The sequence below is a fragment of the Homalodisca vitripennis genome, chromosome 5, assembly GCF_021130785.1.
Source record: "Homalodisca vitripennis isolate AUS2020 chromosome 5, UT_GWSS_2.1, whole genome shotgun sequence".
Taxonomy (NCBI): Eukaryota; Metazoa; Arthropoda; class Insecta; order Hemiptera; family Cicadellidae; genus Homalodisca; species Homalodisca vitripennis.
Genome location: NC_060211.1, coordinates 113,524,320 through 113,539,322, shown reverse-complemented (window position 1 = coordinate 113,539,322; position 15,003 = coordinate 113,524,320). Strand labels below are relative to the sequence as shown.

The following is a 15,003-nucleotide window of genomic DNA, read 5'->3' as shown; positions in this document are numbered from 1 at the left end:
GTTTAACCAGTCTTGTCTTGGAGGGGTTTATAGGAAGGTCGTTCAAAGAGCAGTAGTCAACGGTCATATTTAGTGCTATATAGGCTTTTATGGTATGGTCTTCCACTGTTTCACTATGAAGCAAGAGGGTGGTTCCGTCTGTAAACATAACTACTGAGCTGAAGTCTTTTACATAGGGACTCCCCTAGTTATTGGTTGTGGTTTTGACCTGACTGAATTACTCCGTTAGTTATGTGGCACAGCTCCACCAGTTGACTTCGTCCTGTAAGATAATCTTCAAACCAGGTTTTAGGAGTGCCTTTTATACCCAACCCTTGGAGTTTGTCTAGGATTATCTTATGTCCTATGCAGTCAAATGCCTTTCAGCTGTAGTCCAGTAGTAAGGCTGTTGTGAACTTTCTGTTGACGTGGCTGTGGTAGTCGACTTTTCCTTAATAAATCAATGCTGGCTATTGGTTTAAGGTTTAGTTCCATTACATGAGCCAGAAATCTTTTTAGCACAAGTTTTTCTAGTAATTTTGAAAATCTAAGAATAATTGAAAAGGGAAGTAGTTTCCCTCTTCAATTTTATTCCCCTTTTTTAACTTTGGTACCTTTTTTTTATCCCTGTTTGTAGAGACTTGTTTATGATGGTTGTCAGTGATGCCAAAATAACATCCGCACAGTGCTTTCATTGTGTTACCATGTGATTTTTTTGTGTTTTATTGTGTTTGACTGGAATGGTGATGGGTGAGACTCCCACTCTGAGGACTATTAGCATTTTCCCTATTAAAAAAGTTAAATGTTGGTTTTATAATATAATTGTATTATGTTTTCTTTTCATATTTAATCCTATAATGTTTTTTATTACTATAAAAACTTATCTAGTAAATCAACAACATTAATGTTTGCAGAAAGCTGGTCATCTCTTGCAGTGCTGATTGTCATTTCCGTCAAAACTTTGTGTAGGGACTCGTGATGATCAGGTTCAGTTTCAGTCGGAGAAATAGCCTGAGCATTCAATGTTTGTTGGTCTCTGAAACAGTAAATATACTGTGTACAGATTAATTGCTAACTAATTGTGGTATGCAATTATAGGTAAAATGTTTGTTGATTTGATATATACAGACTTTAATAATCCCTCAGATTGATTTCACTGGAATTCCTTTAGTGATTAGTGTAATCAGTGAGAGGTATGTTATTATCACCATAGTATAGACTGACCTAGGGGTGCCATCTTGGTCGTAGAACAAGTCTAGCTTGATGACGTCTTGTGAGGAAAGGGTCTCAGAGCCCAGCAGCTGTTTGACGAGAAGGTTAAGCTCTTGTCGATACTTGTATCTCTCCTCTGTGTCACTAACCGCTGTTCTATCCCACCCGTCATTCTCCACCCGTGCTGTTGTTGAGTAACTGGAATGAACCTCTTATTGCAGTTACAAACAAATTTGACTAAGGTGTAATTTGATTTAAAGGTGCGAGTGATATTGTTTGTGTCTTGAAGCTGTGTTTGATCCTCTGAAGGATACAATCTTCCAAGATACAATTTTTTTACGGCTTAAGGATATGATGGTAAGACAAGTCAGGCAATTCCTGGGCAGCGATTATCTATACTTTTTAATAAAGACCAATTGTCTCAAAATTGCAATGCAGTGATTACAATTAGTTATGGAGTAAAACAAAAATGTTAGATTTATTTTTGTTATTTATTGTTTTTCTTTATTCTGGGCATTACTAATATAATACGTGTATACAATTTTAAGCATGTGAAGTTAACTAGTATCTGTAAGTGAGCTGACAATAAATAATAATATTTACTCCACTAATAATAATAATAATTTTTTTATTTTCTGTTAAAAATTGATATTTCAGAGAAAAAATTAATAATTGTTTTTCATGTGCTAAATTAACCAAAAGCATAAAATACATTTACTAAAAATTAAGGTATAGGTGTTTTACCAAATACCGTACATACAAAATTGCAATAACTGTATTGTTTGGACAGAAAACATGTTTTGACCTGCATTACATATGGTTAAAGCTCCAAAAGCCCTCCTCTACTAGACATCCTTACCAGGTGTAGTATAACAATTTAAACAAACAATAATCCATTATAGCTAGCAACATTGTGGCAAGTCTCTTATCATTAAACCAATCTTACTAGAGAAGCTTTTTAACAACCTATTTAAATATAACATAATTATTATACCTCACACTTTACCATAAAATGTTAAGAGATTGTTTTCAAGATTTATAACAGAAGATACATTCTGGTACAGACTCACATGTTTGTGCCAAGCAGAGTGTGACGAGTGCCTCTCAACTCCATTGATCCTACGTCAGTTGTCTGTGTGAATTCTCCTCCGGAGACGAAATTGAGCAGGTCTAGGATACAACCGTCAGAACCATATATACGTATACTTCCTGGGACTTCATTTCCTGGATAAAAATCATTAATTAAGTGTACTTTAGAAGGAATATACAGGGTGATTGAAAAGTAAGTTGCACTCCCCTTAAACTTTTTTGTTATTTTAGAAATGTGAAATCTCTTTGTGGCACTCTTACTAGCTACAAGGAGACTTATGAAATGCTCTTATCTAATCAGTTCATGAGAGATTTCCCCAAATTTATAACAGTTGGCTTGAAAGATCTAGCTTATTCGGTTACTAAATACTGATGCCTAGTTAGTTTATTTGTAGTTTTTATTCAGAGTAGTGTGTAGTGGTTAATAATTAAGTTTCTTGGATTTTTAAATATGATTTTTTCAATTTAGAACATCATAAATCACAATAAAGCTCACATTCGCTTGGGGATGCCATTTCCTGTGAGAGTGGTTTGATTTCAACTCTTTAAGTGCATTTTGTATTGCCTAACCAAGAATATATTGCCTTTAAAATTATATGTTACGAGACTATAAGTGCTAATTGAACATTTTGAGTTACCCACCATCACCCTTTCTCCCTGAGGGTCAAAAATTTGAAAACTATCATTATTAGTGAAGCCCCTTACCACAAATGAAACTTACATATACTTTTTTTTGCAAATAATTAAGTCTGAGATATCTAACTACTCTTAACTTTGACTTTACAAGAGAAGAGATCCCACATCCATATGAGAACAATCTTTCCATCGTCAAAAACAAACTTCAAAGAAAGAAGTAATTTGATGCCAGGTTAATAAAAGTGTGCAAAGAAGAGTTATTCATAAAAATCATTCATTAATTTTAAATAATCTGTAATATTTCTTTCAGGATAAAATTGAGCTTTAGCACTCTGCGTTAGCTTAAAACAGGGCTCATGGATATAATTAGTACTTACCGTGTGGAATGTTGCAGTTTGACGAGATAACAAATGATCCACAGTTGTTCTGCAACTTTTGGCGCAAAAATATTGACACACGTATTCTCATATCTTGGAAAAAGTTGAGGATGTGATAGCGAAGTCTCTGCAATTCTCCAGAACCCATTTGTCCGTAGGTCTAGACAATTTAGAAGTGTTTTACTACCTAGGTGTTTTAATAATTCCAAACACTTCAAATCTGTGTGTTTAATCCAGCCATCTTTCATAATTTTTTACATGAAGTTGTACACTGGATCCTGAACTAATACTTTATAAACCTATGAACACTGATTGAAAAATTGAACAGAGTTATATCAAAGCTTGAAAATAGAACATTTGAGTTCAAACAGTCTACAGATGAACGGTTTAAAAAGTTTAGCGATATGGAGTACAATCAACACAGCATGGTCTAAAAGATATACAACAACAAAAGAAATAAGTCTTAAGATGGATGGAATCCACATAAATAATTCCCCAGAAGTTGCTGCACATTTAAACCTTCATTTTGCAAGCATAGCAGAAAAACACTACAGAATCAGAAAAACCTGAGGAAACAATCAAACACCAAATTCAACAGGTAACAATACAACAGCTGGTAAACTATGAAAATACAGTGTAGTGAACTATTGATAGGTGGTGCAAATGGAAACAAATTTGGTTTAGGACTGCACAAAAGCTCACTGGCATTTTAACAGAAGGAACTACAAGAAGTCAGCCAAAATCCTATTAAAAAATTGAACCAGGACATGACTGGGAGAGAGAGCCAAACAAAAAACTGTACCAGAATATGACTAGGAGAGACATCCAACTCTTACTAAAAAACTGAGCCACACCATGACTAGAAAAGACATATAACGTAGCTATGGTAGAAAGGGTTGATTCTATTTGAGTGTTAAAGAGTGTTGAATGTAAGAGAGACAGCTTAACTCCCACCAAAAGATTGAACCAAAACATAACGGAAAGACAGCTAAACTCCTACTAAAAACTAATTTAAAAAATACATCCACCTATGGCAGCAAAAATATGAGATGATTAAGAAACTTTGGAAGAGTCTTTCAGAAAGCACACAGATTACTTTAAAAACATCAACATGCAGCACTAGTAAAAAACTACCAGGCTTGCCTAGTCACTCTGCAATACCAGCCTTTTAAAGAACTTCAAATCCAGCCCAAGTAGTTACGAGTACCCCATCTCTCAGAGAGGCAGAGCCATCTCCACAAGGCGGACTGTAGAATTTAAAAAATCTCCCATTAAAATTTTTACTGTCTCCAACAAAATAGATATTCATAATATTTTTGTTCGGCTGTCTCTCTCCTTGCCATGTTCTTGTTCAGTTTTTTTGGTAAGAGTTTGGCTCTCTCTCTCCCAGTCATGTCCTGGGTCAATGTTTTAATGGGAGTTTGGCTGACTCCTTGTAGTTAAAATGTCAATGAGTTTTTGTGTAGTCCTAAACAAAATTTTGTTTCCATTTGCACCACCTTTCAATAGTTCATTAGTATAACTAAGATGATTTAAAGATGTTATGCAATTAAATGTCAGAAGAAAGGTTGCTTTTGATTAGTAAGGAAGGTTGGTACACAGGATTTTATTTTTTCCTCTTGATTTTTAATTTTTTTTTAGATCTTGATTAGTCTGCATCGTTCTAAGGTTATTATTCTCCGCTTTAATTTCTTATTTTAAGTTTTCCTCAATGCAAAATAAGTTTTATTTAAGAAATTTAAGTAAATGAAGCTATTATTTTTAAAACATGCCGATAGTGAAAATATACTCTCGGTAAGGTATAGTAAGTTTCTAAACCGCATTATTTTAAATAGTTGGTATTATGGATTTTATTTCAGTAGGCACTAGTTATTAAATAGAATTATGCCAAAATTCTGTATTGGTGCAGCCATTCAGTTGGTAAGGTGTAGGTCACAAGTTTCGTCTACTTTTATTTTGCATAACTGCAATGAGAGCAATGTCCCTGGGAAACCTTTAAAAAATAATAGTTCCCAAAACATACAGGAGCAATCAGGTTAGAAGACTTGTCTGGAAATGCCAGTCTGCATGATTGACTCCTGTTAAGTATCCAATTACTGGATGGCACTTTTTTGGGTTATGAAGAGCATAGTCATTTGCACTTGAGCAGATTTCCCCCAATGTGTTCTGGACATTTGTAACTAACTGTTTTTTTTAATTTAAAATAGTTGTTTATGCAGCAATTACATGTAAATCCAATAAGAATTTTTATATCACCAAGAACTCGCAATAGATATGCCAAAAAAGTTCAGTATTGGTAGAAAAATCACATAATTATTTTGACAAAGTTGGTTGGCCAACTTGGTATCCATTTTGTTCCTATATGGTGGCCATCCAAACTTGAAAAAAAACTCACAACTCCATTATTTATGTAGCTAGAAAAAGTAAAACATGTTCTGGAATGCTTATATAATTTCATAAACTTTTTGTTATAGGAAATATTTTAAATCTCAAATGGTTTTCGAAATTGAGTACATGTAATACCATAATTATAAATTAATAATGCCTCAGTTATGACGAAATCTACCTACTGTTTCCAATTGGGCCGGAAGGACTATTAAATAGTTGCTAATGTCTATGAATGTAAACTGACTACTTATTTATTTATTAATATATATCTATATAAGACATAATCGTCTTGCCTTTACTAACAGGAAGTAAGCAGAATCAACTTGTTTCTGAAGGGCATTACTAGTGACCAGGTTACGGATGGCGTCTAGATGGTTCAGAGTCACAAGTAGCAAGTCCTTAGGTTGAGTGGCAGCAAACACTTGGTATTTGAATACCATGCGCATTAGATCATACAATTTATTCATGCTTTCTTCATTGAGTCGCATGATAGATGCATGAGCCAAGTCATCAAACACACTTCGCAAAGCATCTTTATTGTATACTTCTTGTGGCTTGAATAGTTCTTCTAGAAATCTTTGATTCAGCATTATGCCAATGATGTCATTTAATACTGAAACACAAAGATGTATTAACTATAGCTTTATAATAATTATTATTGTGACCTCAGTAATTGTTTCAGCAATTTTGAGTTTTAATTTATATGTTGATAAGCAAGTTAGTAATAATCGTTATAACAAACTTGAAAATAACACAAAACTACTATAAAGCATGAGTAGAACATGGGTATTACATCCAAATGATTAAATTCAGTATGATTCATTATGTTATTTATGTAAACATATAAGATGCATGTAATATTTCAAAGCTGAAAAATGACATTTAAGCGTTTTAGATATTATTAAATTTTTCGCTGTATTTGCATTATAATTGTTAAAAATGAAGCTGATATCTCATATTAAGCACTATATACATATAGTAATAATAATAATTATAGAAACAAAATAATATTGCGCTGGCACCACCCACAGAAATGTAAGTGTGAAATAATTAAAAAGTAACAAAACTAGAATATGAAGCACAAAATAAGACAACTTCTTTAAATGTGTCAATGCAATTCTCGTGAGATGACTTGATAAAGAAATAGAAAATAATTTCAATTGATACCCGTAATATTTTTATCAAACTGGGATATTTACTTTTGAATGAGTGTTATAATGTACGGTTCAAGCATGTAGACCTATATTAGTTATAAAAGTAAGAAATTTGTAATTTTTCTTTTTTCATATAATGTAATGTTATAATCTTTAGTTTCTCAATTTAGCACAGGCGCCACGGAGTGCAAGTTTTTAATTTGTTGCTGAACTCACAAATTAATTGTTTATATTGTAATTTTCTAAAATTAATTATCGTTGGCCACAATTACTGGATACTGTGGTCAACTTATATTCCTATGTATAACAACTTAAGTTGTTTTTGTATGTATACTTTTAACGGAATAAATTTCATTATTTTATTTATTTCATATTTGACACTAACACCAATGAAACAGTTTAGTTGATAACTTGTTACTTTTCCTACACAACTCGGACAAATAACAGTTAAACTAACTAAATTGTGAGTTTTTCTGGCAAATCCTACTCGGACAGTTGCGACATAAATATATGAAACAATTGATATTTTGTAATATTTCTTACAGTTTACACATTTTAAACTCAGACGACGAAAATACTTTCCTATATACAGGGTGTAAATTAAGTCCTGTTACACCTGAATGAATATATTCCAAACAGATTGAGATAATGGTATACAGGGTGATTCAAAACTAAACGGCAATCTCTCGAGAGCTTATTCTATAGCTAAAAACAAGTAAAAAAGTTCATATAACCATATGCCCGGAAACGCTTCGTTAGCGAGTTACGCCTAGCGAAAGATTTCGCCCGGATTTCAGAACCCTTGGTGAAGTCAGGCCGTATAAAAATGGTAAAGGTAGTTACAAAGATACAAATACGATTGTTTTTTATGTTTTTATATCTGACAAATTTATTAAAATTCGTCCCAGAGCTGTAAATGCAATACTTTCAGAGATATCTTACGTAAAACACGAGAATTGGTGCAAAGAAATAACACATTTTTGTGTTTAACGTAAGATTACTTCCATATTTTTGTCTTAAACAGATTTGTAGAACATTTAATTCTGAAAAGATTCATGTGAATTACTTAGGAAAAAAAATTAATAATAGGTATTGAAATTTAGCTTTATTTAAAAATAAAACAGACGCACAAAAATGCATATTCTTATCTGCATAAAATATTAACTAATGTTTAGGTTGTGAGTAACAGCTGATCATTTATTCTAGACTAAACATTAACATAAAATGTATTTACCTTTATAAAACTGTAATAATCACCTATAATAGTTGCTCAAAGTGTCCTCCGTTGTTAGCAATGCACGTTTTCGCACGACGAATCCACTCTTTTCTAGCGCGTTTCATAACGTTTGGAGCATTCTTGATAGTTTCTGCCGCCTCTGTAATGCGATTACGTAACTCCTCTATGGTGTTAATCCGTTTTGAATAAACAATTGACTTCATCCAACCCCATAAGAAAAAGTCTGCTGGCGTGAGGTCAGGAGAACGTGGTGGCCATTTTACTGGTCCATTTCGACCAATCCATTGTCTACCGTATGTATCATTTAAATAGTTTTTCACATCATTAGAAAATGTGGAGGTGCTCCGTCGTGCATAAACCATGCATTTATTCTGTTTTGAACAGGAATATCTTCCAAGAGGGTAGGCAGGTTTGTTCTTAAAAAATTTAAGTACGCTACTCCATTAAGTCGATTAGGGAGGAAAAATGGACCAATCAAATTATCACCCAGAACACCAAGCCATACATTGACTGAAAATGTATGTTGAAAATGCCTCGTCGCAGTTTCATGTGGGTTGTCGTACGCCCAAGTATGGGTATTACGAAAATTTACAATTCCATTTCTAGTAAAACAGGATTCATCAGTAACGAGAATACGCCGAAGAAAATACTGATGTCGTAAACAATTTCTTCTTAACCAGCGGCAGAACATCTTCCGTTTATTAAGATCTTGCGGTAATAAGTCTTGAACACGTGTTATATGGAATGGGTACAACTGTGCTTCATGAAGTGTCCGCCATACGCTTGACTGGCAAATATTTAACTGACGTGATAATCGTCTGGTGCTTGTGGTTGGTGATAATTCTACAGCATTTATTATTGCTTGTTCATTATTATAGTTCCTTGCGCTACGTTGACGACCAGTATCTATTCGCTTCGGTTTAAAGCTACCAGTTTCTCCAAGTCGTCTCTCCACAGCTTCAAATGTTTTGCGATCAGGTGTTCTTCGATGTGGAAAAGTATCACAATATTCCTGAACTGCAGCTAAACCATTCTTGTTAACTTTGCCGTAAATCAGTATCATGTCCGTATACTCTTCAAACGAATACATACCATTTACATTATCTGCCATTATTTACTAAGATAATTACATACACTTTTATAAAAATATTTACTAAAATATTTTAAAAATAAATATTTAATAAAATATTTTATACACTTGTATAAAATATTTCCAAATAATCACAGGATCTCACAAAATACAATCTTCACACGCCACAATACAAAAACCTCCATAAAGGTTATTCAAATATTACTTCATGAACTTAATTGTTGATCAGCTGATATTGCCAACCTTTGCAAAGAAAATATGACGATAAAAAGTGTTGAATAAATGATCAGCTGTTACTCACAACCTAAACATTAGTTAATATTTTATGCAGATAAGAATATGCATTTTTGTGCGTCTGTTTTATTTTTAAATAAAGCTAAATTTCAATACGGTACCTATTATTAATTTGTTTCCTAAGTAATTCACATGAATCTTTTCAGAATTAAATGTTCTACAAATCTGTTTAAGAAAAAAATGACCTTTATTTAACATTTATGGAAGTAATCTTACGTTAAACACAAAAATGTGTTATTTCTTTGCACCAATTCTTGTGTTTTACGTAAGATATCTCTGAAAGTATTGCATTTACAGCTCTGGGACGAATTTTAATAAATTTGTCAGATATAAAAACATAAAAAACAATCGTATTTGTATCTTTGTAACTACCTTTACCATTTTTATACGGCCTGACTTCACCAAGGGTTCTGAAATCCGGGCGAAATCTTTCGCTAGGCGTAACTCGCTAACGAAGCGTTTCCGGGCATATGGTTATATGAACTTTTTTACTTGTTTTTAGCTATAGAATAAGCTCCCGAGAGATTGCCGTTTAGTTTTGAATCACCCTGTATAATCTTCATCATAAGTATTAAAATACTTTTTTGGAGTTTTTGGAGGGTAAAAATATTTCCTCCCTTTTTTGAAAGAGGGTTAGAGGGGGTGACTTTAAATTTTTAAATTGCAACCCCTATCTTGTAACATGTAATTTGAAAGATAAATTCAAAAGAAACACAACAACATGAACAAAACATCTCTACGACGATCCTTCGTATGCAGTTATGGGCAAATAGTCCCTTACATTGTAATGCCACCTTGAAAAAGACTACTCTTACCAAAACTATGCACCCCAGAAACATTGCTACTACATAAAGGGATAAGCTGGGCTCGTCAAAGTCTTTTCTGCTTTTCATTCTTGATGGAAGTTGCCAGGTTTTAATAAAAAAGTAATTTTTTATTCTTCCATTAATTTATTTCAAAAGCACTTTCACCGCTTAAGGCATCATCAGTTAGATATTGTTTACAGAAAAAACATATGTATAAAATAGAATAAAATTTAAAACTAATTATAAAGACCAAAAACTTATAAATTATAAAGAATTATGTAGAAAAATATGGTTTAAAATTCACAGTTTTGGAGTGGATTTCCTGTTTTACTAATGACAGAAAAATGTCACTGAAATTTACGGAAGGTTGGTAAATACAATTATCTTTTAAAACCGTCATACATGCACTTTCAATTTAATTCCTTTTAGTCCAGAAAGATTCTTTAAAACTACACTTCATGATTCAAAATTTATATGGTGAATTTCCTTTTTAGCATGTTCAACTAATTTAGATTTTTCAACGTTTTCTTTTTTATAATTGTAAATATGTTCTTTTAGCCTCAAAGTCTTACTGAAAGATATCACGCATGCATTGTGTTGAGACCAAATAGTTTGTACCAGGAACGGCGGTAAACGTGTAAAGTATCTATATATCGTTAAAGTACCTATAACAGTAACCTGTACCGGGTACTTTCAGTCTGCGGACGAACAAGTACCCGGTACAAAGTATCTGTTACAGTGATCCCGACGAGATCAGGTTGTCACAGTGATGAGTGAATTTCCGAGCTCTGAGCACAGAGTACTTGAGTTTGTTGTCTTTCGTTGTCACTACGAGGCAACGCCGCCTGAACAGTCTGGCGATTTGCGCATTTAAACAAGTGGTTACAAGTTACGGTAAATTAACATATCCTACTCAATGTAATATATGTTAAAAATTAAACGTTTAATATAGTGCTTTACAAAACTACACGCTCAAGATAACGACCAAGAGTTTTGTGTCCTTGTTATAGATATAAACACTGAAAGTTATCGTTAGTATATCTCCAAACGTAAAAATAAACAAAATTGCAATATTAATCCCGTCAGTGTAGCTGTATTAGTCAGTTTGTGATCAACTTTCACACTCTGATATCTACTCTGATATCTATGCTTTTTTATCCAGGAGTAAAAATTCATATTTATCTTTGGTCTTGATTTGTGCTTTAGTTGAACTATTTTATTCAGTATCGTGATTAAATTTTGTTTTAGTTAAATACACTTCATATAAACTGTATTTGTTGAAAAAGATTGTAATTATCCCTGTATAAGCTTCTTGGTAGATTGGTGGTAGAGCAGTTTTACACTGTGAACTTTATATAATCTGAACTGATCGTTGCCCTCCTTTTATTAGTTCAGAAGTACTATAAAATGATGATTTTAAGGCTTAATATTTCAAAATTTTCAAGGAGGGTCTGTTGATTTATAGGTTTTTCATACCCCCGATTCCCCGGTGTTTCGGACATCCCCCAGAGATTTCTGGGTGCGCTACTAGTTTCAAGTCTGTTGGACCTTTCTATTTAGAGTTGTCGCTCAGAAGGATGGACGGGCCCGCTCTTTGACCTTTTGACTCCAAAATCTAGTTCTCTTAATTTCTTGGCCCTGCTTGGCTCAGTGGTTCCGCAATACTCTCTCGTTTTTCGTGTGTCTAAAATAGTCAGTGAACTCACCGACTCGAATGACAGCGACGCGACGTTGAGAACAGTCATAGACAACGTCGTCAAAAACATCCGAAACACCTCAATGTCTATGTTTAGTGCGGGTCTTTTTTAACTGTGTGTTACATGAGACAATGTTGCATCCGTAAAAGGCATATGGCGTTCGAGGTAATTAATACGCATGGATCTCGTCTTATCCCGACGAGATAATCTGCAACCGCTTGTTTCAATGCGCAAATCGCCAGACTGCTCAGGGCGGCGCGGCGTTACCTCGTAGTGACATCACTAGAGACAGAGAGCAGTGTGTTCAGATATCGAATGTTGTGTCGAATAAAGTCAAAATGGTCCTTGGAGTCCCACAAGGATCGAATTTGGGTCCAATACCTTTCCTTCTATACATAAATAGTTTGAACTCGCCAATCCAAGATGGAAAGGTGTTTCAATTGGTGGATAATGCGACTTCCTGCATAAAATCTTTGCCAAGGGACTTGGACATCAAATCATTCATTGCTCTCAGTTCTTGCATTCAAAATGTTTCTGATATCAATTTGAAAACAAATAATTTCAAGTATAATGTTATTTACTTCTGTCTTCAGCAGCAGTTGAATAAACATTCTCGTACTATCATAGTGGAAAAGGTCTTTCTGGATGATGTAGATTCCACATAGTTCCTGGAAATATACCTAGATCACGGTTTGAACAGGACAACCATATAAACACTGAATATTTTAAAGTTACTTTAGGCATCTATGCCTTACTTAATTTTGTAGATTATTGCTCTCTAAAAATCTTTAGAATGGCATACTTTAGCTTCATCCAACCACATTTCACTTATGGGAAAGATTTGGGATATCTGTGCTAAATATAATCTTGAACTAGTATTTTGACTACAAAACCGAGATGCTCGAATTACATCACAATTGAAACATAGAGAGGCGTGTAAAATGCCTTCAGAGAGGGAGCTAGAAGGCATTTAAAGAGGGAATCCTTTACTGTAAATCGAAATGTGTTTTGATTCAGGAGAGTGATGTTCACCAGTACTAAATTGGAGGAAGGGACAACTTTCAGAACTCAACAACAAAGCACTACCGCTGTTTAGCGCCTACTCTCACAAGTTAACTTGTGTCATATCAGTTAGTGTCATATCAGTTAGTGTCATATCAGTTGTCTCTCTGAGGCTGTAAAAATCCTAACAGTACATCACATTTCAGAGCTCGTCTCCCAAATTGTCTTTTAATTGGTCATTTGCCTGTTGTACCAAGCGTATTTCTAGATCGATGAGTTTACGGCAAGGCGCTGAGGAAATTAGGTATTGAAAACTAATTGACATAAAACCTTTATTCTGATGCCATTTATGTAAACGATGAGGAGCCAACATTTTAACTTTGAATGAATCTTAATGAAAATATTTTTCCATCAATACTTTTTATATTTACTGACAACTATTACTAGACGTTTACAATGCAATGTATTGATTGGCTTTTATGCAATAAAGATTACGAGTATTATTACTTGTTTCACGTCTTAAGGATCTTTCCTATCAAGAGGTATCGCACAGACAGACGGACTGTCCTTTGAACTTTTACCTCAAAAATCAAACCATAGGTTTCTTTGGTTCCAATAATCAATATGGGGTTTCCTTAGACCAAGACGAACGTATGTACCAAGTTTCAAATATCTACAACGTTTCTATCAAGAGTTTTACTATACGGACAACGGTATGAATATTATTACTTTCGCTATGCTTATTATATACATTTAACTCATCTTCAACAACCTGATGCTCAACAGTTTGTCATGGTATTAGGAGTTTTGAATTTCCTGCATTTATAAATACTTTTAAACATTGAAATTATTTCTGCTGCAGTGTCAATGCTGAAACTAAACCGCGTGGCCATTGAACAGACAGAAAGACATCGGGGTGTTATATACAGAAGAGTGAAAACAATGATTCAATTATATATTTTTAAATAGGTATGCACCCAAGGCATACCTATGCATTTTTACCGTTAGAATAAGATAATAATGCATGCTATATGTCCTCACCAATGCATCGCATTTTTGTGTACGATATGATACTCTAGATCGGAACCATTATTACACTACTTCAATGTAAGCGTTTATTAGTACTATTTGGTTGTGTACTGTTCATAAATTCCATGTCCAACCCGTGATTTTAATAAGCTGAAACGCTATTCACTCAGCCAACGTGGATAGAACTTGCTTATTAAGCAAGGACCGGCTGTTCCTGCTATCTCTCTGACATTACCACAACATTTTATATAACCATACTCATATTTCATCAAAATATTTACTTAACGGCCGATAAATCTGAATTACTTAGCAGATATTTTCATATGTTTATTTAAACTTTTTATCGGAAAAATGTGCTCTATAATGAAGTATATTTCATGTCGTGTTGTCCCTGACCTCGACATCCAATGAAACAATCAATGGATCGGCCGTCACCATTCTTTTAGGTTAAGCGGTTACGCTCAATTTTCTAAGAGACATATTACATTTCCAAAATTTTACCGAACGTTTACGTGTGTTATAATTAGTATTAATCATTGAGTTTTCCATCACTTCTAACAGCATTTTACTTATCGGTGTTTATATTTATTAAAAGTTATAAAAATACACGGACTATGTATATATAACTTTAGGTTGTATACCTTTATTAGCTTTGTCAGCCGGCACCTGCTGAGCCCTCAGTCTCTGGTCCAGGATATAAACCATCTCGCCGCTGAGGTTGAGGAACAGGAGAGGCAGCGTGTACCTCGCCATCGTAGACTGTGACTGTTCGATCCATTGCCGGTCCCGGCTGTTTTGTCTCGTTGTCATGACACTGAAGTTGTTGCAGCAATTATTCAAATAACGCCCTAAATCAATCAATGTCATGCATCTTTTACCGCCCTAACAATACTCAGGAGAAATGTGAATGCGTATCATTTGTATAATTTACATTCATACATAGAAGCTATATTTTTCCGTTACTGATAGTATACCGATGATCTCATTTACAAATCAGGATATATTTATTACGG

General features: G+C 33.9%; 1 protein-coding gene across 1 annotated transcript; it reads right to left on the bottom strand.

Annotated features, from left to right (window-relative positions):
• Nucleotides 1-557: 557 nt before the first annotated feature.
• Nucleotides 558-14,753, bottom strand: LOC124362740 (protein OSCP1). The gene is made up of 6 exons (XM_046817481.1): nt 14,632-14,753; nt 5,975-6,294; nt 3,294-3,453; nt 2,262-2,415; nt 1,204-1,389; nt 558-1,015 (listed from the first exon to the last, which is right to left on the bottom strand). The coding sequence occupies exons 1-6, from the start codon at nt 14,741-14,743 to the stop codon at nt 850-852; spliced, it is 1,098 nt and encodes a 365-aa protein (XP_046673437.1). The 5' UTR covers nt 14,744-14,753; the 3' UTR covers nt 558-849.
• Between the last annotated feature and the right edge of the window lie 250 nt (nt 14,754-15,003).